At 36.3% G+C, this 24,435-nt stretch overlaps 1 protein-coding gene across 4 annotated transcripts in view; it reads left to right on the top strand.

Moving 5' to 3' along the window:
* Positions 1 to 23,284, top strand: part of mapkbp1 (mitogen-activated protein kinase binding protein 1) — a 42,170-nt gene extending 18,886 nt beyond the window's left edge. For 2 of the 4 annotated variants that reach the window (XM_056393955.1, XM_056393954.1), the window contains 19 exons: positions 636 to 761; positions 1,620 to 1,690; positions 2,013 to 2,134; positions 3,088 to 3,163; positions 3,289 to 3,400; positions 16,483 to 16,546; positions 16,679 to 16,807; positions 17,934 to 18,061; positions 18,147 to 18,196; positions 18,419 to 18,571; positions 18,658 to 18,786; positions 19,159 to 19,286; positions 19,386 to 19,513; positions 19,660 to 19,893; positions 19,969 to 20,050; positions 20,327 to 20,787; positions 20,866 to 21,651; positions 22,155 to 22,240; positions 22,933 to 23,284. In XM_056393955.1, the coding sequence (XP_056249930.1) occupies positions 636 to 761; positions 1,620 to 1,690; positions 2,013 to 2,134; positions 3,088 to 3,163; positions 3,289 to 3,400; positions 16,483 to 16,546; positions 16,679 to 16,807; positions 17,934 to 18,061; positions 18,147 to 18,196; positions 18,419 to 18,571; positions 18,658 to 18,786; positions 19,159 to 19,286; positions 19,386 to 19,513; positions 19,660 to 19,893; positions 19,969 to 20,050; positions 20,327 to 20,787; positions 20,866 to 21,651; positions 22,155 to 22,240; positions 22,933 to 23,175 (3,308 nt within the window). In that variant the 3' untranslated portion in view covers positions 23,176 to 23,284. Of the gene's footprint in view, positions 1 to 635; positions 762 to 1,619; positions 1,691 to 2,012; positions 2,135 to 3,087; positions 3,164 to 3,288; positions 3,401 to 16,482; positions 16,547 to 16,678; positions 16,808 to 17,933; positions 18,062 to 18,146; positions 18,197 to 18,418; positions 18,572 to 18,657; positions 18,787 to 19,158; positions 19,287 to 19,385; positions 19,514 to 19,659; positions 19,894 to 19,968; positions 20,051 to 20,326; positions 20,788 to 20,865; positions 21,802 to 22,154; positions 22,241 to 22,932 lie in introns of all 4 variants that reach the window. The other 2 variants (XM_056393953.1, XM_056393952.1) reach the window with 1 other exon arrangement.
* The last annotated feature ends 1,151 nt before the right edge of the window (positions 23,285 to 24,435 follow it).

Below are 24,435 nucleotides of genomic sequence, written 5' to 3'. Positions count from 1 at the left end.
CACACACACACACACACAGCTGTGCTACTGATCCACAGTAAAACCAGTAAACTACACAATAAAACTGTTTTCTGTCGACCAGGAAACAACAACACACAGATAGGAATGCTGAGGCTCATTAACACACACCACACACACACACACACACACACACACACACACACACACACACACACACACAGAGTTCTGTTTAACGACAGTGGTGACATCACTATAAGTTACAGTAAACTATTAAGTCAAGATGTGTTCAGAGGACCTTCAAAATAAAAGCAGTGGTGTTAGTGGGCATAATGAATTTACTTTTTCCCACAATTATTTCTTGCTTAAGGTTGAGAAGAAGAATAAAGAACTTTCACTGACTAAAGAAATAATCCACCGTTTCTTCTCTTCAGGCCTTAAAGACAAAGTTAAACAAAGATTAAACTGCTGCTCCAGTTTTTAATCATCATACGTCTGAATAGTTCAATCCCCTCCTCGTGTTGTATGACCATGATAATACATCCAGCCGGGTTCATCACTTGTTATTCATCAAACTGAACCAAGATATTAACAACTATTACAAAAAGCACCGAAATAAAACGAACCCATGTGTTCATCGTGTGTGTGCGTTAATCATATGTGTGTGTGTCCTGCAGGTCTCCAGTTATTAGCCACGGCCAGTCGGGACCGTCTGATCCACGTCCTGGATGCAGGCAGGGAGTACAGTCTGGTTCAGACTCTGGACGAGCACTCGTCCTCCATCACCGCCGTCAGGTTCGCAGGTCAGTGTCGGTCTGACGTCCAAGGGCAACATGTACTTCTGCTTTATTTATCTGAGCAAACAATCAGTCAGTCAATCAATTAACTGACAGAAAATTAATCGGTAGCTGGATTAAGTTGTTTTTCATGTAACAACTTTATGGTTCCAGCTGTTTTTCCTTTTGATTATTTGTATTTTTTTTTGCCCTCTTTATTTTTATTTTGGTATATAACAAGAAGATCAACATTGTAAATCAAGAAATTGTATTTCCAAATTAACAAACTCCCAATTTCACATCGAACCCCAACGGAGAAGAAAGAAAAGTCAAATCAAAATACAAAATAGTTTTGTCAAATATAAAGTTCTGCTTTCTTCTGGTTAAGAATCAAAGAACAATGTTATAAATTAGATAGAATCAAACCTCACAGTTGTTTCAGGTTACATCGCTGTTTATAGAGTCATATACAAAATGATCCATTTGTGTGAAATTGTGTCATAATTGCTGTGAAGTCTTGAATAATGGCTAAAAATGACCTTGACCTTTGACCTTTGACTAAAATCTAAAATCTAATCAGTTTGTCCCTGAGTCGAGGTGAATGTTTTTATCAAAAGATCTGTAGCAGATAAATGATATTTATGTTTTTGTTGATTTATAAATGAACCATTTCCAGCCTTTTACAAAATAAACTTCCTCCATTTTTACCCTGTTTGTGAAATTCTCCATCAGCTTTTTAATTAATTTCATTTATGTTAATAATTTAGACGAACAGACATGATGAAAGTTTCACAAACCAAACGATCAATTAATGAATCAGGAAACTAATGAGTTTACAGTAAAGATGTTCATCCTCTGACGTCACCTTCTTCCTGTGTCCGACAGCCAATGAGGGGAAGGTGAGGATGATCAGCTGTGGAGCCGATAAAAGCGTCTACTTCCGCACCGCTCAGCAGGTGAGAGTGACACCTGAGTGACATCACCGTCTGTCCACGTTTTCTTCTTCTCTGTTTAATGTTGTCGTCCGTTTAGTCTCAGCTGTGACCTCGTCACATACAGACTGAATGAATGATGAATGAATGAATGAATGATGAATAGTTGGTTAAGTGTCTCTGTGTTCTAACTTCATCTTTAATATTGATCTTATGAACTGTGATTACAGGTTATTGATCATTGATTATTTCCTTGTTTACACATTATGACCTGGTGTCATCAGTCACCTATGCTTCTAACCTCTTCTCTTGTCTTCTTCTTCTCCTCTTCCTGGTGTGTGGTCAGGTGGAGGGGGGGTTGGAGTTCACTCGGACTCATCACGTCGTCAGGAAGACGACTCTGTACGACATGGACATCGAACCAACCAGGAAGTACGCAGCCGTGGGCTGTCAGGACCGCAGCATCAGGTAACACACACCTGTCTGAGAGTGTGTGTGCGTGTCTGTGTGTGCTAATCCACCTGCAGCTCAAACAAACATGTCTGCAGCAGGATTACCCAGCAGGCAACAGGAGGAGGATTAGGATTAACGCCATGATGCTGATAAATGTGGCGCAGTGAAAGTACAATAAGAATAGAAGAAGAACCTGACGGAAGCACTGGAACAAATATATTCACCTACTGGTCACAGATACAGAATATTACTATTACTATTTTGCTCCAGATCTTTAAATATTAATATGTTTATCTGAATCTCATCTAATATTTATTTTCATTATATTTTCATAATACAACAACAAAGAAAGTGACTGAAGCAATATGAGAGATTTCTTTCTCTAATAAAGGATCTATCTAATAAGGTCTACAATCAATAATTGCACATAGATGAGAAAAGATGTTTATGTATAAAATGTTTTCTCAGAAATAACATTTCAGCATTGATGGAATAAAATCTGTTCAACAGCAGGAAATACACAAACATTACCTGCACCTCAGGTCTCCTCTCAGGCTTTTCTGTAAGATTTTGTCACAGTGTTATTTCATTTCCTTCTTTATGAGGACGATGCAAATTAATCAACATTTGTGCAGCTGCAGCTTTTGACAAGATGTTCTCGGGTCCATGAAGTTGCAGCTAAAAATACAAACGTATGACAGTAAGAGACTGAAACGAGCTGCAGGACAGAGTCAGTGTCGAGGCTTTGGGAATGTTTTTTCAAGAGTGATTCCACTGGATAAAAGTAAAGTAAATATACTGCTAACAAGTCTTAACAGCTGTAAACACAGTCTTCACACAGAACGATGGAAGGAGAAAAATCAACATCCAGACAGCTCCAGGCCGACAACACTAATACACACTGTAAACACTTCATTGGTCCTAACCACAGAGTAATGATCCTCCTCCTCTTCCTCCTCCTCCTGCAGGATCTTTAACATCAGTAACGGAAAACAGAAGAAGTTGTATAAAGGCTCTCTGGGAGAGGACGGCACTCTCATTAAGGTATGTCACTACTAAGACCAGTCTAGCGTTACCATGGCGATGTGTCTATGGTGACAGCAGCAGGTATGGATGGATTTCACAGCAGCTATTAACTCTTCCTCTCTCTCCTCCTCCGTCCTGCTCAGGTGCAGATAGACCCGTCGGGTCTCTACATTGCCACTTCCTGTTCAGATAAGAACATCAGTATATTCGACTTCTACTCTGGAGAGTGTGTGGCCACCATGTTCGGACACTCGGGTCAGTACCGCTGAATCACTGAGTAATTCAGTCCATCACTGTCTTACTGTTGTCTCCGTGTGGACACGTGAGAGTCCATTATTGTCTTTAACCTGTCACAGCTGACTGTCCTGTTTGTTTTATATCCAAGTATGTATGTACTGTGTGTGCTTATGAATGAATTAATGTATGTATGTATGTATGAATACATTTTGCATCTTTATGTATGAATGAATGAATGTATGTATGAACGATGGAATTTACAAACATATGCCTTTATGGACATGTTTAAGTACGAATATATTAATGTGTGAATGTGTTCGTATGAGAGAATGAATTTGTGTATAAATAGTATGAATGAATGAATGAATTAATGAATGAATGAATGTATTCATGTAACATATATTAATTATATATGAATGTATGTACATGTGTATGTATGAATATGTGCATGTACAAACGAATATATGTATGGTATGTATTGTGTATGTATGAATATTGATTGAATGAATTAATGAATGTGCATGTATGTATGAATGCATTTGAATATATAAGTGTTTTACATATGTATGCATGTATCTGTATCTGTTTGTATGAATGTGTAAACTTATAAATGTACAGTATGTGTCAGTATGAATGACTGAATGTTTGAATGAATATATGAGTACAAGCTTGACTGTATGGATGTAAACATACATGTATATATATAGTTATTAATTTCCATATGTATGAATGTACACTTATATGATTATATGGGATTTTTTATATGAATTTATTTTTTATGGATAAATAACTGAACGAACCAATGAATGAAAGAATGAATGAAGGAATGTATGAATATATGAGAATTTGTAGAAATGTATGCAACTATGAATTTAATGCAAGAATGTCTATGAATGTATGAATGGAATTAGGTATGTATGTAAGTCTTTTTATGTGTGAATTTTTGTATGAATGTGTTTATGTCTGTACGTATGTATCCGTGTCTCAATGAAAGAATCAATGTTTGTACAAATGTGATAGTATAGTAAGTCATAGAACTTCAAGGTATAGTAAGTTATAAAAACACGTAAGGTATGAAAACATCTTAGTATAGTAAGGCCTAAAAATGTCATGACGTTTTCTGTATTACTATACTAAGACATTTTTATACCTTGCGCTTTTGCCATACTATACTATGATGTTTTTATATCATCCTATACTATGACATTTTTTGACTTTTTGTTTCATACTATACTATGATGTTTTTTGACGTTTTTATGACATACTATACTATGACTTTTTTTTTAGATTTTAATGACATACTATACTATGACGTTTTTATGCCATACTATACTATGACGTCTTATGAAATTTTTATGAGATACTATACTATGACGTTTTATGAAATTTTAATGACATACTATACTATGACGTTTTTTTATGTTTTTATGATATTATGAGGTTTTTTAACTTTTTTATGACATACTATATTATAACGTTTTTTGGCGTTTTTATGATATATTTTGATGTTTTTAAACGTTTTTATGACGTTTTATGACGTCTTATGACATACAGACGTTTTTTGAAATTTTAATGACATACTATACTATAACGTTTTTTGGCGTTTTTATGATATATTTTGATGTTTTTAAACGTTTTTATGACGTTTTATGACGTCTTATGACATACAGACATTTTTTGAAATTTTAATGACATACTATACTATGACGTTTTTAAACCTTACTATACTATGACGTCTTGTGCCATACTATACTATGACGTTTTTTAACGTTTTTATGACATACTATACTATGACGTCTTTTGACGTTTTTATGACATACTATACTATGACGTTTTTAAACCTTACTATACTATGACGTCTTGTGCCATACTACACTATGATGTTTTATGACGTCTTATGACATACTATACTATAACGTTTTTATACCATATATAATATGATGTTTCTTTTGGCGTTTTTATGCCATACTATAATATGATGTTTTTTTAAGTTTTTATACCTTACCATTCTATGATGTTTTTATACTATACTCTACTATGACGTTTTATGATATTTTTATGCCATTTTATACTATGACGTTTTTAAACTTTACTATACTATGATATTTTTATGCCATTCTATACTATGACGTTTTTAAACCTTAATATACTATGATGATTTATGACATTTTTATGATATACTATACTATGACGTTTTTATGCCTTAAAAGTATAGTATGTCATAAAAATGGCATAGTACAGTAAAAACATCAAAAAATGTCATAAGATAGTATGTCGTGAAAACAACAAAAAACGTTATAGTATAGTATGTCATAAAGACGTCCTAGTATAGTAAGTTACAAAACATCATAGTATAGTTTAAAAGGTCAAAAAATTTCATAGTATAGTATGGCATAAAAACAGCAAAAAACATCAAACTATACTATGTCATAAAAACGACAAAGAACGTCGTAGAATAGGATGTCATTTAAACGTCATAGAATAATATAGCATAAAAAAAGCAAAAAACGTTATAGTATACTATGGTATAAAAATGTCAGTATATTAAGGCATAATAATGTCATAGTATAGTATGTCGTAAAAAAGTCGAAAATGTTAAAGTATAGTATGGCATAACAACATTATAGTATAGTATGGCATAAAAGGTAGAAAAACGTCATATTATAGTATGGCTTAAAAACAGCAAAAACGACATAGTATAGTATGTCATAAAAACGACAAAAAACATCATAGTATACTATGGCATGAAAATGTTATAATAAAGTAAGGCATAAAAACAGTAAAAAACGTCATAGTATAGTATGGCATAAAAGGTCAACAACGTCATCGTATATTATTTCATAAAAACCTCATAATATAGTAAGGCATAAAAACGTCAGAGTATAGTATGTCATTAAAACATAAAAAAACATCATAGTATAGTAAGGCACAAAAACGTTGTAGTATAGTATGTTATAAAAACATTAAAAAAATGTCATAGTACAGTAAGGTGTAAAAATAGCAAAAAACGTCATAGTAAAGTAAGGCATAAAAGGTCAAAAAACGTCATAGTATAGTATGTTATAAAAACGTTATAGTATAGTATGGCATAAAAACAGCAAAAAACATCAAAATATAGTATGTCATAAAAACGACAAAAAACGTCATAGTATAGTATGGCATAAAACGTCAAAAAACATCATAGTATATTATTTCATAAAAACGTGAAAAAACGTCATAGTATAGTATGGCATAAAAACAGCAAAAAACGTCATAGTATAGTATGGCATAAAAACAGTAAAAAACATCAAAATATAGTATTTTATAAAAAACATCAAAAAACATCATAGTATAGTATGGCATAAAAACGTTATAGTATAGTATGGCATAAAAACAGCAAAAAACGTCATAGTATAGTATGGCATAAAATGTCATAGTATAGTATGGCATAAAAACAGCAAAAAACGTCATAGTATAGTATGGCATAAAAACGACAAAAAACGTCATAGTATAGTATTGCATAAAAACGTCATAGTATAGTATGTCATAAAAACAGCAAAAAATGTCATAGTATAGTTTGGCATAAAAACAGCAAAAAAATATCATAGTATAGTATGGCATAAAAGGTCAACAACGTCATCGCATATTATTTCATAAAAACGTGAAAAAACATCATATTATATTAATGGCATAAAAACGTCATAGTATAGTATGGCATGAAAACAGCAAAAAACGTCATAGTATAGTTTGTTGTAAAAACAGCAAAAAACTTCATAGTATAGAATTGCATAAAAACGTCATAGTATAGTATGGCATAAAAACAGCAAAAAACGTCATAGTATAGTATGGCATAAAAACGTCATAGTATAGTATGTCATAAAAACAGCAAAAAATGTCATAGTATAGTATGGCATAAAAACAGCAAAAAACGTCATAGTATAGTATGGCATAAAAACAGCAAAAAACATCAAAATAAAGTATGTCATAAAAACGACAAAAAACGTCATAGTATAGTATTGCATAAAAACGTCATAGTATAGTATGGCATAAAAACAGCAAAAAACATCAAAATATAGTATGTCATAAAAACGACAAAAAACATCATAATATAGTATGGCATGAAAACGTCATAATAAAGTAAGGCATAAAAACATTAAAAAACGTCATAGTACAGTATGGCATAAAAGCGTCAACAATGTCATCGTATATTATTTCATAAAAACATCAAAAAACATCATGGTACAGTATGACAAACGTCATAGTATAGTATGTTATAAAAACGTTATAGTATAGTATGGCATAAAAACAGCAAAAAACATCAAAATATAGTATGTCATAAAAACGACAAAAAACGTCATAGTATAGTATGGCATAAAACGTCAAAAAACATCATAGTATATTATTTCATAAAAACGTGAAAAAACGTCATAGTATAGTATGGCATAAAAACAGCAAAAAACGTCATAGTATAGTATGGCATAAAAACAGTAAAAAACATCAAAATATAGTATTTTATAAAAAACATCAAAAAACATCATAGTATAGTATGGCATAAAAACGTTATAGTATAGTATGGCATAAAAACAGCAAAAAACGTCATAGTATAGTATGGCATAAAATGTCATAGTATAGTATGGCATAAAAACAGCAAAAAACGTCATAGTATAGTATGGCATAAAAACGACAAAAAACGTCATAGTATAATATTGCATAAAAACGTCATAGTATAGTATGTCATAAAAACAGCAAAAAATGTCATAGTATAGTTTGGCATAAAAACAGCAAAAAAATATCATAGTATAGTATGGCATAAAAGGTCAACAACGTCATCGCATATTATTTCATAAAAACGTGAAAAAACATCATATTATATTAATGGCATAAAAACGTCATAGTATAGTATGGCATGAAAACAGCAAAAAACGTCATAGTATAGTTTGTTGTAAAAACAGCAAAAAACTTCATAGTATAGAATTGCATAAAAACGTCATAGTATAGTATGGCATAAAAACAGCAAAAAACGTCATAGTATAGTATGGCATAAAAACAGCAAAAAACGTCGTAGTATAGTATGGCATAAAAACAGCAAAAAACATCAAAATAAAGTATGTCATAAAAACGACAAAAAACGTCATAGTATAGTATTGCATAAAAACGTCATAGTATAGTATGGCATAAAAACAGCAAAAAACATCAAAATATAGTATGTCATAAAAACGACAAAAAACATCATAATATAGTATGGCATGAAAACGTCATAATAAAGTAAGGCATAAAAACATTAAAAAACGTCATAGTACAGTATGGCATAAAAGCGTCAACAATGTCATCGTATATTATTTCATAAAAACATCAAAAAACATCATGGTACAGTATGGCATAAAAACGTCATAGTATAGTATAGCATAAAAACAGCAAAAAACATCAAAATATAGTATGTCATAAAAACGACAAAAAACGTCATAGTATAGTATGGCATAAAAACAGCAAAAAATGTCATAGTACAGTATGGCATAAAAACAGCAAAAAAACGTCATAGTATAGTATGGCATAAAAACAGTATAAAACGTCATAGTATAGTATGGCATAAAAACGTCATAGTATAGTATGGCATAAAAACGTTATAGTATAGTATCACATAAAAACAGCAAAAAAAAGTCATAGTATAGTATGGCATAAAAACAGCAAAAAACATCAAAATATAATATGTCATAAGAACGACAAAAAACGTCATAGTATAGTATGGCATAAAAACAGCAAAAAAATGTCATAGTTTAGTATTGCATAAAAACAGCAAAAAACGTCATAGTATAGTATGGCATAAAAACAGCAAAAAATGTCATAGTATAGTATTGCATAAAAACGTCATAGTATAGTATGGCATAAAAACGTCATAGTATAGTATGACATAAAAACAGCAAAAAAAAGTATGTCATAAAAACGACAAAAAACGTCATAGTATAGTATGGCATAAAAACAGCAAAAAAACGTCATAGTTTAGTATTGCATAAAAACGTCATATTATAGTATGGCATAAAAACGTCATAGTATAGTATGACAAAAAAACATCAAAATATAGTATGTCATAAAAACGATAAAAAAAACGTCATAGTATAGTATGGCATAAAAACAACAAAAAAACGTCATAGTTTAGTATTGCGTAAAAACAGTAAAAAATGTCATAGTACAGTATGGCATAAAAACAGCAAAAAATGTCATAGTACAGTATTACATAAAAACCTCAGTATAGTATGGCATAAAAACGTCATAGTATAGTATGACATAAAAACAGCAAAAAACATCAAAATAAAGTATGTCATAAAAACAACAAAAAACGTCATAGTATAGTATAGCATAAAAACAGCAAAAAACGTCATAGTATAGTATGGCATAAAAACAACAAAAAACGTCATAGTATAGTATGGCATAAAAAGAGCAAAAAACGTCATAGTATAGTATGGCATAAAAACGTCATAGTATAGTATGGCATAAAAACAGCAAAAAACATCAAAATATAGTATGTCATAAAAACGACAAAAAACATCATAATATAGTATGGCATAAAAACATTAAAAAACGTCATAGTACAGTATGGCATAAAAGCGTCATAGTATAGTAAGGCACAAAAACACTAGTATAGTTGGTCATAAAAACGTTACAAAACGTCATAGTAAAGTCAGGCATAAAAACGTTATAGTATAGTATGGCATAAAAACAGCAAAAAATGGTCATAGTATATTATGTCATAAAAATGTCAAAAAATGTCACAGTATAGTATGGCATGAAAACGTTATAATAAAGTAAGGCATAAAAACAGTAAATAACATCATAGTATAGTATGGCATAAAAGGTCAACAACGTCATCGTATATTATTTCATAAAAACATCAAAAAACATCATGGTACAGTATGGCATAAAAACGTCATAGTATAGTATGGCATAAAAACAGCAAAAAACATCAAAATATAGTATGTCATAAAAACGACAAAAAACGTCATAGTATAGTATGGCATAAAAACAGCAAAAAATGTCATAGTACAGTATGGCATAAAAACAGCAAAAAACGTCATAGTATAGTATGGCATAAAAACAGTATAAAACGTCATAGTATAGTATGGCATAAAAACGTCATAGTATAGTATGGCATAAAAACGTTATAGTATAGTATCACATAAAAACAGCAAAAAAAAGTCATAGTATAGTATGGCATAAAAACAGCAAAAAACATCAAAATATAGTATGTCATAAAAACGACAAAAAACGTCATAGTATAGTATGGCATAAAAACAGCAAAAAAACGTCATAGTTTAGTATTGCATAAAAACAGCAAAAAACGTCATAGTATAGTATGGCATAAAAACAGCAAAAAATGTCATAGTATAGTATTGCATAAAAACGTCATAGTATAGTATGGCATAAAAACAGCAAAAAATGTCATAGTATAGTATGGCATAAAAACATAAAAAAATGTCATAGTATAGTATGGCATGAAAACGTAATAATAAAGTAAGGCATAAAAACAGTAAAAGACATCATAGTATAGTATGGCATAAAAGGTCATCAACGTCATCGTATATTATTTCATAAAAACATCAAAAAACATCATGGTACAGTATGGCATAAAACGTCATAGTATAGTGTGTCGTAAAAACACCAAAAAAAGTCATAGTATAGTATGGCATAAAAACAGCAAAAAACATCAAAATATAGTATGTCATAAAAATGACAAAAAACGTCATAGTATAGTATTGCATAAAAACGTCATAGTATAATATGGCATAAAAACAGCAAAAAAATGTCATAGTACAATATGGCATAAAAACAGCAAAAAACGTCATAGTATAGTATTGCATAAAAATGTCATAGTACAGTATGGCATAAAGACAGCAAAAAAACGTTATAGTATAGTATGGCATAAAAACAGTATAAAACGTCATAGTATAGTATGGCATAAAAACGTCATAGTATAGTATGGCATAAAAACGTTATAGTATAGTATCACATAAAAACAGCAAAAAAAAGTCATAGTATAGTATGGCATAAAAACATAAAAAAATGTCATAGTATAGTATGGCATAAAAACATAAAAAATGTCATAGTATAGTATTGCATAAAAACGTCATAGTATAGTATGGCATAAAAACAGCATAAAAATGTCATAGTATAGTATTGCATAAAAACGTCATAGTATAGTATGGCATAAAAACAGCATAAAAATGTCATAGTATAGTATGGCATAAAAGCAGTATAAAACGTCATTGTATAGTATGGCATAAAAACAGCAAAAAACATCAAAATATAGTATGTCATAAAAACGACAAAAAACGTCATAGTATAGTATGGCATAAAAACATCATAGTATAATATGGCATAAAAACAGCAAAAAATGTCATAGTATAGTATTGCATAAAAACGTCATAGTATAGTATGTCATAAAAATGTCAAAAAATGTCATAGTATAGTATGGCATGAAAACGTAATAATAAAGTAAGGCATAAAAACAGTAAAAGACATCATAGTATAGTATGGCATAAAAGGTCATCAACGTCATCGTATATTATTTCATAAAAACATCAAAAAACATCATGGTACAGTATGGCATAAAACGTCATAGTATAGTATGTCGTAAAAACACCAAAAGAAGTCATAGTATAGTATGGCATAAAAACAGCAAAAAACATCAAAATATAGTATGTCATAAAAACGACAAAAAACGTCATAGTATAGTATTGCATAAAAACGTCATAGTATAGTATGGCATAAAAACAGCAAAAAACATCGAAATATAGTATGGCATAAAAACAGCAAAAAATGTCATAGTACAGTATGGCATAAAAACAGCAAAAAATGTCATAGTATAGTATTGCATAAAAACGTCATAGTATGGCATAAAAACGTTATAGTATAGTATCACATAAAAACAGCAAAAAAAAAGTCATAGTATAGTATGGCATAAAAACATAAAAAAATGTCATAGTATAGTATTGCATAAAAACGTCATAGTATAGTATGGCATAAAAACAGCAAAAAAATGTTATAGTATAGTATGGCATAAAAACAGTATAAAACGTCATAGTATAGTATGGCATAAAAACATCAAAAAACATCATGGTACAGTATGGCATAAAACGTCATAGTATAGTATGGCATAAAAACAGCAAAAAACATCAAAATATAGTATGTCATAAAAACGATAAAAAACGTCATAGTATAGTATGGCATAAAAACAGCAAGAAACATCAAAATATAGTATGTCATAAAAACGACAAAAAACATCATAGTATAGTATGGCATTAAAGGTCAACAACGTCATTCTATATTATTTCATAAAAACATCAAAAAACATCATGGTACAGTATGGCATAAAACGTCATAGTATAGTATGGCATAAAAACAGCAAAAAACATCAAAATATAATATGGCATAAAAACAGCAAAAAACATCATAGTATAGTATTGCATAAAAACGTCATAGTATAATATGGCATAAAAACGTCATAGTATAGTATGGCATAAAAACAGCAAAAAACATCAAAATATAGTATGTCATAAAAACGACAAAAAACATCATAGTATAGTATGGCATGAAAACGTTATAATAAAGTAAGGCATAAAAACATTAAAAAACGTCATAGTACAGTAAGGCACAAGAACATTAGTATAGTTGGTCATAAAAACGTTACAAAACGTCATAGTAAAGTAAGGCATAAAAACGTTATAGTATAGTATGGCATAAAAACAGCAAAAAATGGTCATAGTATATTATGTCATAAAAATGTCAAAAAATGTCACAGTATAGTATGGCATGAAAATGTTATAATAAAGTAAGGCATAAAAACAGTAAATAACATCATAGTATAGTATGGCATAAAAGGTCAACAACGTCATCGTATGTTATTTCATAAAAACATCAAAAAACATCATGGTACAGTATGGCATAAAAACGTCATAGTATAGTATGGCATAAAAACAGAAAAAAACATCAAAATATAGTATGTCATAAAAACGACAAAAAACGTCATAGTATAGTTTGGCATAAAAACGTTATAGTATAGTATGGCATAAAAACAGCAAAAAAAAGTCATAGTATAGTATGGCATAAAAACAGCAAAAAATGTCATAGTACAGTATGGCATAAAAACAGCAAAAAATGTCATAGTATAGTATTGCATAAAAACGTCACAGTATAGTATGGCATAAAAACGTTATAGTATAGTATCACATAAAAACAGCAAAAAAAAGTCATAGTATAGTATGGCATAAAAACAGCAAGAAACATCAAAATATAGTATGTCATAAAAACGACAAAAAACATCATAGTATAGTATGGCATTAAAGGTCAACAACGTCATTCTATATTATTTCATAAAAACATCATGGTACAGTATGGCATAAAACGTCATAGTATAGTATGGCATAAAAACAGCAAAAAACATCAAAATATAGTATGTCATAAAAACGACAAAAAACATCATAGTATAGTATGGCATGAAAACGTTATAATAAAGTAAGGCACAAAAACACTAGTATAGTTGGTCATAAAAATGTTACAAAACGTCATAGTAAAGTAAGGCATAAAAACGTTATAGTATAGTATGGCATAAAAACAGCAAGAAACATCAAAATATAGTATGTCATAAAAACGACAAAAAACATCATAGTATAGTATGGCATTAAAGGTCAACAACGTCATTCTATAGTATTTCATAAAAACATCAAAAAACATCAAAAAACATCATGGTACAGTATGGCATAAAACGTCATAGTATAGTATGGCATAAAAACAGCAAAAAACATCAAAATATAATATGGCATAAAAACAGCAAAAAACGTCATAGTATAGTATTGCATAAAAACGTCATAGTATAATATGGCATAAAAACAGCAAAAAAATGTCATAGTACAGTATGGCATAAAAACAGCAAAAAACGTCATAGTATAGTATTGCATAAAAACGTCATAGTATAGTATGGCATAAAAACAGCAAAAAACATCAAAATATAGTATGTCATAAAAACGACAAAAAACATCATAGTATAGTATGGCATGAAAACGTTATAATAAAGTAAGGCATAAAAACATTAAAAAACGTCATAGTACAGTAAGGCACAAGAACACTAGTATAGTTGGTCATAAAAACGTTACAAAACGTCATAGTAAAGTAAGGCATAAAAACGTTATAGTATAGTATGGCATAAAAACAGCAAAAAATGGTCATAGTATATTATGTCATAAAAATGTCAAAAAATGTCACAGTATAGTATGGCATGAAAATGTTATAATAAAGTAAGGCATAAAAACAGTAAATAACATCATAGTATAGTATGGCATAAAAGGTCAACAACGTCATCGTATATTATTTCATAAAAACATCAAAAAACATCATGGTACAGTATGGCATAAAAACGTCATAGTATAGTATGGCATAAAAACAGAAAAAAACATCAAAATATAGTATGTCATAAAAACGACAAAAAACGTCATAGTATAGTATGGCATAAAAACAGCAAAAAAAAGTCACAGTATAGTATGGCATAAAAACAGCAAAAAATGTCATAGTACAGTATGGCATAAAAACAGCAAAAAATGTCATAGTATAGTATTGCATAAAAACGTCATAGTATAGTATGGCATAAAAACGTTATAGTATAGTATCACATAAAAACAGCAAAAAAAAAGTCATAGTATAGTATGGCATAAAAACATAAAAAAATGTCATAGTATAGTATGGCATGAAAACGTCATAGTATAGTATGGCATAAAAACAGCAAAAAAATGTCATAGTATAGTATGGCATAAAAACATAAAAAAATGTCATAGTATAGTATGGCATAAAACGTCATAGTATAGTATGGCATAAAAACAGCAAAAAACATCAAAATATAGTATGTCATAAAAACGACAAAAAACGTCATAGTATAGTATGGCATTAAAGGTCAACAACGTCATTCTATATTATTTCATAAAAACATCAAAAAACATCATGGTACAGTATGGCATAAAACGTCATAGTATAGTATGGCATAAAAACAGCAAAAAACATCAAAATATAGTATGTCATAAAAACGACAAAAAACGTCATAGTATAGTATGGCATTAAAGGTCAACAACGTCATTCTATATTATTTCATAAAAACATCAAAAAACATCATGGTACAGCATGGCATAAAACGTCATAGTATAGTATGGCATAAAAACAGCAAAAAACATCAAAATATAATATGGCATAAAAACTGCAAAAAACATCATAGTATAGTATGGCATAAAAACGTCATAGTATAGTAAGGCACAAAAACGTCGTAGTATAGTATGTTATAAAAACATAAAAAAATGTCATAGTAAAGTAAGGCATAAAAATAGCAAAAGACGTCATAGTAAAGTATGTCATAAAAGGTCAAAAAACGTCATAATAAAGTATGTCATAAAAGCGTCATAGTATAGTAAGGCACAAAAACATTATAGTATAGTTGGTCACAAAAATGTTACAAAACGTCATAGTAAAGTAAGGCATAAAAATAGCAAGACATCATAGAATAGTATGTCATGAAAACAACAAAAAATGTAATAGTGTAGCATGGCAAAAAAACTTCATTTTTTAGTATGTCATAAAAATGTCAAAAAACGTCATTGTATATTAAGGGATAAAAGGTCATAAAAACGTCATACCATTCTAAGGCATAAAACATAATAGTATAATACGTCATAAAAATGTCAAAAAACATCATAGTAAACCAAGGTATAAAAACGTCATAGTATCGTATGGCATAAAAACGTCAAAAAATATCATAGTATTGTTAGGTATAAAAACATCAAAAAACCTAATTGCATAGTATGCATTAAAAAAATACCAAAAAACGTCATAGTATCGGCTTTAGTCAGTGGTCGGGGTTTGGATCCATCCTGGGCTCTTTCCTGCATATTATCCCCTCTCTCTCTCTTCCCACCCTCCCTTCACTCTCTCACTGTCCCTTTCAACATAAACGCAAAAAACTGCCCAAAAAACGAAAAGAACAAATTTATATAACTTGGTTTGAATGTATATACATGTCTGTTTAAGTAATGATGGGACTGTGAGTAATTATCATTTTAAACTAACATCCCCTCTTCCTTTCTGTCTCTCAGAGATAGTAACAGGTCTGAAGTTCAGCAGTGACTGCAGACACCTGATCACAGTGTCTGGAGACAGGTACTGTTGTCGTTGACCCATTTTATCTCCATGAGGACATTCCCATTTGTTTTTCAGTGTAGATCAATGTACATCCAGATCAATATTTCCTAACTGTATCAATGACACGTCTGTTTGTGTGTTTGTGTGTAGTTGTATCTTTGTGTGGCGTCTCAATCCAGAGCTGACCATCAGGATGAGGCAGCGACTCGCTGACCTCAGACCTCCCAGCAGCAATCACAGTTCCCAGAATGCACCTCAGCCAAGAGCGGTAAACCTCAGGTAAATGTTGAGCTTGTTTCACAGCTGCTGCTGATGTGTTTGTGTCATCGTTCATTTAACAATATTTGATGGTAATTATTAGTTTAAAGATGAGATGAAATTAAAATAAAATACATCAACTTTTATCAGCAGTTCAAAACTTTATTTTTATTTTTTGACACATTTTGAATACAGTACACAAGAGTCCTGAACACTCCTAAAAACATTGTGAAATAAACTGTAATGCTACAGTCAGAAAATGAAAACACATAAAAAATAACATTTTAATTATTAATATTTAATTTAAGAGAAAAAAACAGAATAAAAAACATCAGTAAATTCTGTTTTGAGAGATTAATGAGATGAATTTTGAAAGATAAAGAAGACAGAAAACTCAAAACATACAAGATAAAATGAAAACCATCAAATTATTTTTCTTGAGTTTTTTCTTAAAATACAATAATATCATTTGCCAAAAAAACAAAAATATGGGCAGTAAACACACTTGTATGTTACAATGAAAAACTCACAGAGGAATTTCTTCATTTTCTAAAAATAAAAATATCAGCAATGACAATAAATAATTATTCACAATCAAATCATTTACTAAAGAAATGACAAGATAAGCTCACAACAACCAGAGGTAAATGTCAGTCAAATAAAGAAACCTATTATTAAAAATAATCATAATACAATACATGTTATAAAAAAAGATGCAATACGGTGAAAAACAGTTAAACTTAGAACATTAAAAACAAAATATCCTTTTTAAAAAGACAATAATAAAAGATGTTGAATAAAACACAAATTTCAAACTTAATATCACTGTTTTAAATTCATTATCAGGTTTAAGCTAAAACTGTGTTTGATTTAAAAATTACACAACTAAATTAAGTTAATGAATTTAAAATAAAATGTCCAAGCATGTTCTGTTATATTTCGTCTTGTATTAAACATTATATATTTTGTATTTTTATTTTTTTCTGTCAGAACAAATCAACATATTTACATTCTTTTTATATTTGTATTTAGTCACATTCTTTATGGATACGTATTTTTATCTAAAATTAGATCAAAATAATATTTTCATCAAGTACAGCTGACAGTATCGTGACTCGTGTACCGTGTTGTTGTTGTGTCTGAGCAGCAGGGAGGCGGAGTCTCCTCGTGTCGTCACCATGTCGTCTGACAGCGACAAAGAGGAGGAAGAGGAGGAGGAGGAGGAGCTCAGATGTCCTTATATGGGCACAGCAGGACGCCTGGAGGAGGAGACAGGTATGTTGCTACGGTTACGCATCACATCCAACACAGAGAAGCAAACAGCAGCTGATGAAAATAAAATGTGTTTTCTTTCCCTCAGACGTGTGCGATGAGAAATTCAACTCTCTGGACTCTCAGTGCTGCAGGAAGGTGCCTGTGTATTTAATGTTTATTATTGTTTACATTACATTATATTTACATTATTGATCAATGTACATTTTATTATTCATGGCCTAAAAGTGAGAACTAGCAAACATCAGCACAGCGGGTTTTATTTTAGTGAATGTTTTAAACTTGAGTTTGAATATTTCAAACTTCAGAATCAGACTCGAACTCTTCAGGATATTTGCTTCCCTTTGACCCCTCCCTCAGGAGGCGTCGGGAGGTCGACTCCCCCGCCGTCGCTGGTCCAGGAGGACGGGCAGCGCCGACGGTGTCCTGATGGTGAAGTCCATGTTGGACCTGAGACTGCTGGACTCGTACTGCCCCGACAGACGGGAGGAGCAGCAGGAGGAGCAGGACGAGGTCAGGATGCTACAAACCAAACTGCAAAAAAAGAAAAAACACAATGTCAACAAAGTGTTAATGTTACATTTTTGCCCCCCCCCCAGATCTGCCCCCTTGATGTTAAACCCACCCCTTGTAGCCCAAGGAGGAGGGGCCAGGTTGTGGAGGCGGGACTTCACAGGACCAATCAGGAGCTAGGGAGCACCATCAGTCTGCAGGTCACCACTGCATGGGTGAGCGAACACACACACACATGCACACACACACACAGAAACACACTTTGGTTAGCTATGATAAAAATCAAAGTTCACTTACTTGGTTTTTCCTGAGCTTTTGCTCGTGTCTCAAAGTCTTCTTCAGTGAATGGAACTTGGCTCGAGTGTCATCACATGACTTAACAGTCACATGATAACAGGTAGTCTCTGCTCAGTGACACGAAGAGTTCAAATAGTTCCGTTCGCTGAAGAAGACCATGAGATATGGTTGAGAACTCCTGAAAAAGCAAGTGAGTGAACTTGAACGTGTGTGTATGTGTTTCCACGGTGACAAGCAAACCTCAGTATTCAGATGGGTTGAGTTGACGGTGTGTATTTCTGTCTGTCCAGGGGGAGGACGATGAGGCAAGGACCAATCAGAGGCCAGACTTCATCCTGCTGTCCAATCAGAGCCCGGACAGGGAGGATCCAGTGCTGTATCCTGACCAATGGGAGGACAGACTGAGCCTGGCAGGCAGGTAAGAAGGCTTCCCCTCTGGTTTCACAAGTTATTAAGACTGTGAGGGACATCTATGTTAACCTGTCCCGCCCTTCTAAACCCCGCCCCCTGCTGTCAGTGAGTTCCAGGTGAAGGAGGCGTGTCCTGCCGCTGCAGGTGGACGACAGGACAAACCCAGTCCAGACAGCGGCTGCTCACTGGGATTCAGCTCCAGACTGTCCAGTCCAGACAGACCTGCAGGAGACGGTGAGACAGATACACAGAGACTGTCTGTTACTCACCTGCCTGTCACTCACGTGTCTGTCACTCACCTGTCTGTCTCTCACCTGTCTGTCACTCACCTGTCTGTCTCTCACCTCTCTGTCTCTCTCTCTCGTCTTTCTGTCGCTCAGACTCAGAGCCCACTGAGCCTCTCAGTGTGGATGGAAACTCCTCTGAGCTAGAGATGGAGGAGGAGGATGACGAGGACGGAGGAAGAGGAGGAAGAGGAAGAGGAGATGTAGGAGGAGGAGGGGCAGGAGGAGGAGGAGGGGAGGTGGCGGTGTCACAGCAGGTCCCCCCGACTCCAGACCAGGAAGCTTTCCTGAAGGAGCACTTTGTCACGCTGGCCGACCTCTCGGCCTCAGGTACATCAGGTCGAGCTGTAGGTGTTGAACCCGTGTGGTGTGTTTCAGCTCAGTCACATGACCTTGTGTTGACAGGGAGTCCGAGCAGAGCGTCGCACAGCTCCAGTGAGAGTCTCAGCATCTCCTCCAGGTTCCTCTCCCAGAATTCAGCTGGAAGGTAAAACATCACCGCTCATCAACCATCACCTGTGTGGATGTCCAGTGATGTCACAGGAAAAGTATTTTAATTAAAAACAGGATAAAACTCTCATTGTTCATTTATAAATTCCTTTTACTTTATGAAATGAAGGAAATTTTATTACTGGGTATTACTTTTTGCTTTATTACTTTTCCCGTGACATCACTGGACCTCCATACGAGTCCTGATCAGAATGTGGTGCTGGACCGGGACTGAGAGCCTCCTGGTTCAGAACTTGTCTTTCTTTCTCCTCAGTCGAGCTGTGATTCCTCTCCCATCCCGGAGCAGCGGGGGAGGAGGACCAGGGGAGGTCAAGGCCCGTCCTCTGGTCTCTGAGGTCCGACCTCTGATGGAGCAAAACCAGCACAGGAGCCACGACAGGAGGGTATCATGGAACCAGGACCAAACCCAGAAACAGAACCAGGACCAGACCTCCTCACTTCAGGACCAGAACAGAACCAACCAGGACCAAACAGAACCTCCTCAGGTCAGGAACCAGATCCAGCAGGATGACGATCAGCTCCAGAGCTCGGTTCAGGAGGACGAGAGCTCCTTGGCTCTACAGGCCCAGCGGCCCTCCCCGCTGAAGAAGAAGATCCAGACATCTGTGGAGTCCAAAAGGAACCTGGGACCAACGGCCCGGGCCGCCGCCGCCCATCTGAACCCGTCTGGACTCCGGAAGGCGCAGTCAGTCCAAAGCCTGCTGAGCGACACAGGTAACTCTCCACACCTCCAGAGCTCCAGAACCGGGACTCGTCTCTGACGGTTAAATAATCCTCTTCTCTCTCCCTCAGGTGACATCTCTTTCTCCCAGTCGCCCTCTCGCCCGTCCAGAGAGGTCCCCGCTCAGCTGCTCCTCCCCCCTCAGCGTCCCACCACTCTTCCTTCCTCCCCCAGACGCCCCCCCTCATCCACAATCCCGCCCCCTCAGAGACCCAGCCCCGCCTCCCCCAGGTCCCCGCAGCAGGAAACGGCCGCCGCTCCGCCTATGACCACACCGAGGAAGTCTTCGTCCTCCTCCTCGACGCCGTCGGCGCCGCGCTCCTACATGAGCCCCACCGCCAGCTCCATGGCCAAGATGTCCCGCTCCGTCTCCGTGGGTGACGGACTCAACATCACCGAACCTGCAGAGGATCCTGCAGTGACATCATCATCATCATCATCATCAGTGGTTACCTCCTCCAATCAGGTCAAAGAGACGCCACCTCCTCTGGTTGCCGTGGTGGCCTCCAACGTAGCTCTGGCCACGCCCCCCCATGCTGCAGTTGTCCCCGTTGTCGCCGCCTCTTCCTCGACTTCCTCTCTGGGTAACCATGGTAACCAGACGGCCCCTCCCCCCCGTGGTCTCCAGGCTCGGGTCCCGGGCAGCAGCAGACCGCTGCCTGACAAACCCTCCCTCGCCTCCTTCTCACCATCATCCAAGACCGCTGCCACCTCCGCATCTTCCTCCTCCTCCTCCTCCTCCTCGTCTTCCACGTCTCGGCCTCCTCCGGTCTCTGTCTCCCCCCTGGCTCCCCCCCAGCAGGAGGAGGAGCCTCCGACTACTACAAGTGGAAGTGCAGAGCAGAGGGACGACGCAGGTTTGGACTCTCCTCCTCCTCCTCCTCCTCCTCCTCTCGATCCCTTCATCCTGTCATCTCTCCGTCTGGGCCCGGGACTCTGGCTCTGCCCCTCCTCCTCACCCTCCTCTTCATCACTGAACTCCTCCTCCTCTCGCTCCGTACCGACGGGTGAGACGTTCACTCCTCCTACTTTTCTTTTCTGTTCCCTCTCTTCTTCTTTACTCCCTCCATCATGTCAGACGCTCTGTGTGTTCAGAGGGAAACATCTGCAGCATCTGGACTGGTCTCTGGTCCCTCAGGTCCTGGTTCATGAGGGGTCAGAAACCAGCAGCTTTGTCTGTTTGACCAATGATAGAGTGTTTGTGGAGGCAGAGGAGCCAATCAGCTGTCAGTATAAAATAAAACCTGTTTAACAGCTGCTGTTAGAAGAAGAAGAATCTACATCCTGGTCTTTTTTCTGTTTCTTTGCTGATCGATAGAGTCACCTTACCTTCTGCTTCTCTCTCTCTCTCTCTGTGCAGACCAGCCAGTCAGTGTGGAGACCTGCATGGCTCTGACCAATGAGCTGCAGAGCTGCTTTAAGAGAGCCACACACCTGTACAGGAAGGTGAGCTGGACATTGTGTGATTGCAGCTGAATATGTGAAGGTTAAAATATTGTGACTGGCTGATGGGAGGCGTCACATGTTTGTTACGTCACGTCTAACAGAGCTTTCAGAAATACGTTTCCCAGCTGGAATCTCCTGGTTACAGGTGTTCAGTTCACCTGGATCAGGTTCCAGCAGCTCAACATAAATCCATCACTATGTTTCTGTTGAAAGTCCTTCAGGCCTGAAGGAGCCTGAGGGAACCTGAAGGAACCTGAAGGAGCCTGAGGGAACCTAAAGGAACCCGAAGGAGCCTGAGGGAACCTGAAGGAACCTCAGGGAACCTAAAGGAACCCGAAGGAGCCTGAGGGAGCCTGAAGGAACCCGAAGGAACCCGAAGGAGCCTGAGGGAACCTGAAGGAACTGAAGGAACCCGAAGGAGCCCGAGGGAACCTGAAGGAACCCGAGGGAACCCGAAGGAACCTGAGGGAGCCTGAAGGAACCTGAAGGAACTTAAAGGAGCCCAAGGGAACCTGAAGGAACCCGAGGGAACCTGAAGGAGCCCGAAGGAACCTGAAGGAACCCGAGGGAGCCTGAAGGAACCTGAAGGAACTTAAAGGAGCCCAAGGGAACCTGAAGGAACCTGAAGGAGCCTGAAGGAGCAGTGTGTCTTACCTTCAGTCTGGTCTCACCTCTCTCTCCTCCTCCTACAGGTGAGCAGCTCCTCCACCGATGACCCCGCCCCAGACCAGCGTCAGATGGCCATCCTCCTATCAGAGGCCTTCCAGGCCATGAGGGCGGAGCTAGACTCCCTGCCACTCAGTGCACCGAGCATGCTGGGAGTGGAGGGGGGGCTGGGAGGAGTGGGGGAGGTGAAGACAGCGGCTCTGCTGGAGGAGTATTCTCTGCTTCTGCTGCAGGCCGTACACAGGAGGATCAACACCTCCACATACTGACCCACTCCTCCTCCTCCTCCTCCTCCTCCTCCTCCTCCTCCTCCTCCTCCTCCTCCTCATCGTCTCCTCCTCCTCCTCCTCATCTCCTCCTCATCATCTCCTCCTCCTCCTCATCTCCTCCTCCTCCTCCTCCTCATCCTCCTCCTCCCTCCTCCTCCTCCTCCTCCTCCTCCTCATCTCCTCCTCATCATCTCCTCCTCCTCCTCTCCTCCTCCTCCTCAGCTCCTCCTCCTCCTCAGCTCCTCCTACTCCCCTCCTCCTCATCTCCTCCTCCTCCCCTCCTCCTCCTCCTCCTCAGCTCCTCCTCCTCCTCAGCTCCTCCTCCTCCCCATCTCCTCCTCCTCAGCTCCTCCTCCTCCTCCTCCTCCTCATCTCCTCCTACTCCCCTCCTCCTCATCTCCTCCTCCTCCCCTCCTCCTCCTCCTCCTCAGCTCCTCCTCAGCTCCTCCTCCTCCTCATCTCCTCCTCCTCCTCCTCCTCCTCCTCCTCCTCATCTCCTCCTCCAGCAGCAGCAGCTAATCACCAGTTTCACTGACTGTTATAACGAGTCAGTTTATGCTGCGCTGCATTCAGGGACAATGGGAGAAAAAGAAACTTGACTGAGTCTATGTGACTAACATGTGATAAAACAGCTGTTCGTTAGGTTTTTAATGATGTTGCTAAGGTAACAGCGACTGTCTCAGAAATTAGATAAACTTTATTCAGGAGGAGAAACTGACTGAACTCACACTGAACTGGTGTCTCCTCTTTCTCCTCCTCTCTTTGCCACGCAGCTCTTCATCCTCTTTCTTCTCTTCCTCACCTTCCTGATTCCTCTCCTTCCTCCTCTTTCTCTTTCCTCCCTCTCGTCTTCACAGACGAGGGATCTGAAGCCATTTTGATTTTGTCTGAATTTTTATTCTTTTTTTATTCTTATGCAAGTCTTTCTCGTGCGCCGAGAAGACGACGGGTGACAGTTTTGTAAAACGATGCTGAGACGTTCAGGAGCTCAGTTATTTTTAGAGACATTTCTCAGACTGAACTACGAGGATGTTCTGACTCCTTCGGCTCCATTTTCATTCCCTAAAGTTCCCGCCGTTTGTTCGGAGGGAATCGCAACGAGTGAACGGCAGCTTCAGTGTCCCGTCAATCTGAAGGCTCGTTTGGGTTATTGATTATTGATGATCGTTGTAGATAGGTTCATGTTAGACTGTAGAGAAGAGACTTTTTAAAGCAGCAAACAGCAATACGAGACTTTCTGTCACTGTTTGGTTTGAACAA

This window comes from Seriola aureovittata, chromosome 13, assembly GCF_021018895.1.
Source record: "Seriola aureovittata isolate HTS-2021-v1 ecotype China chromosome 13, ASM2101889v1, whole genome shotgun sequence".
Lineage (NCBI taxonomy): Eukaryota > Metazoa > Chordata > Actinopteri > Carangiformes > Carangidae > Seriola > Seriola aureovittata.
Note: the sequence above shows the minus strand (reverse complement) of the source record. Positions and strands in the feature narration are given on the sequence as shown.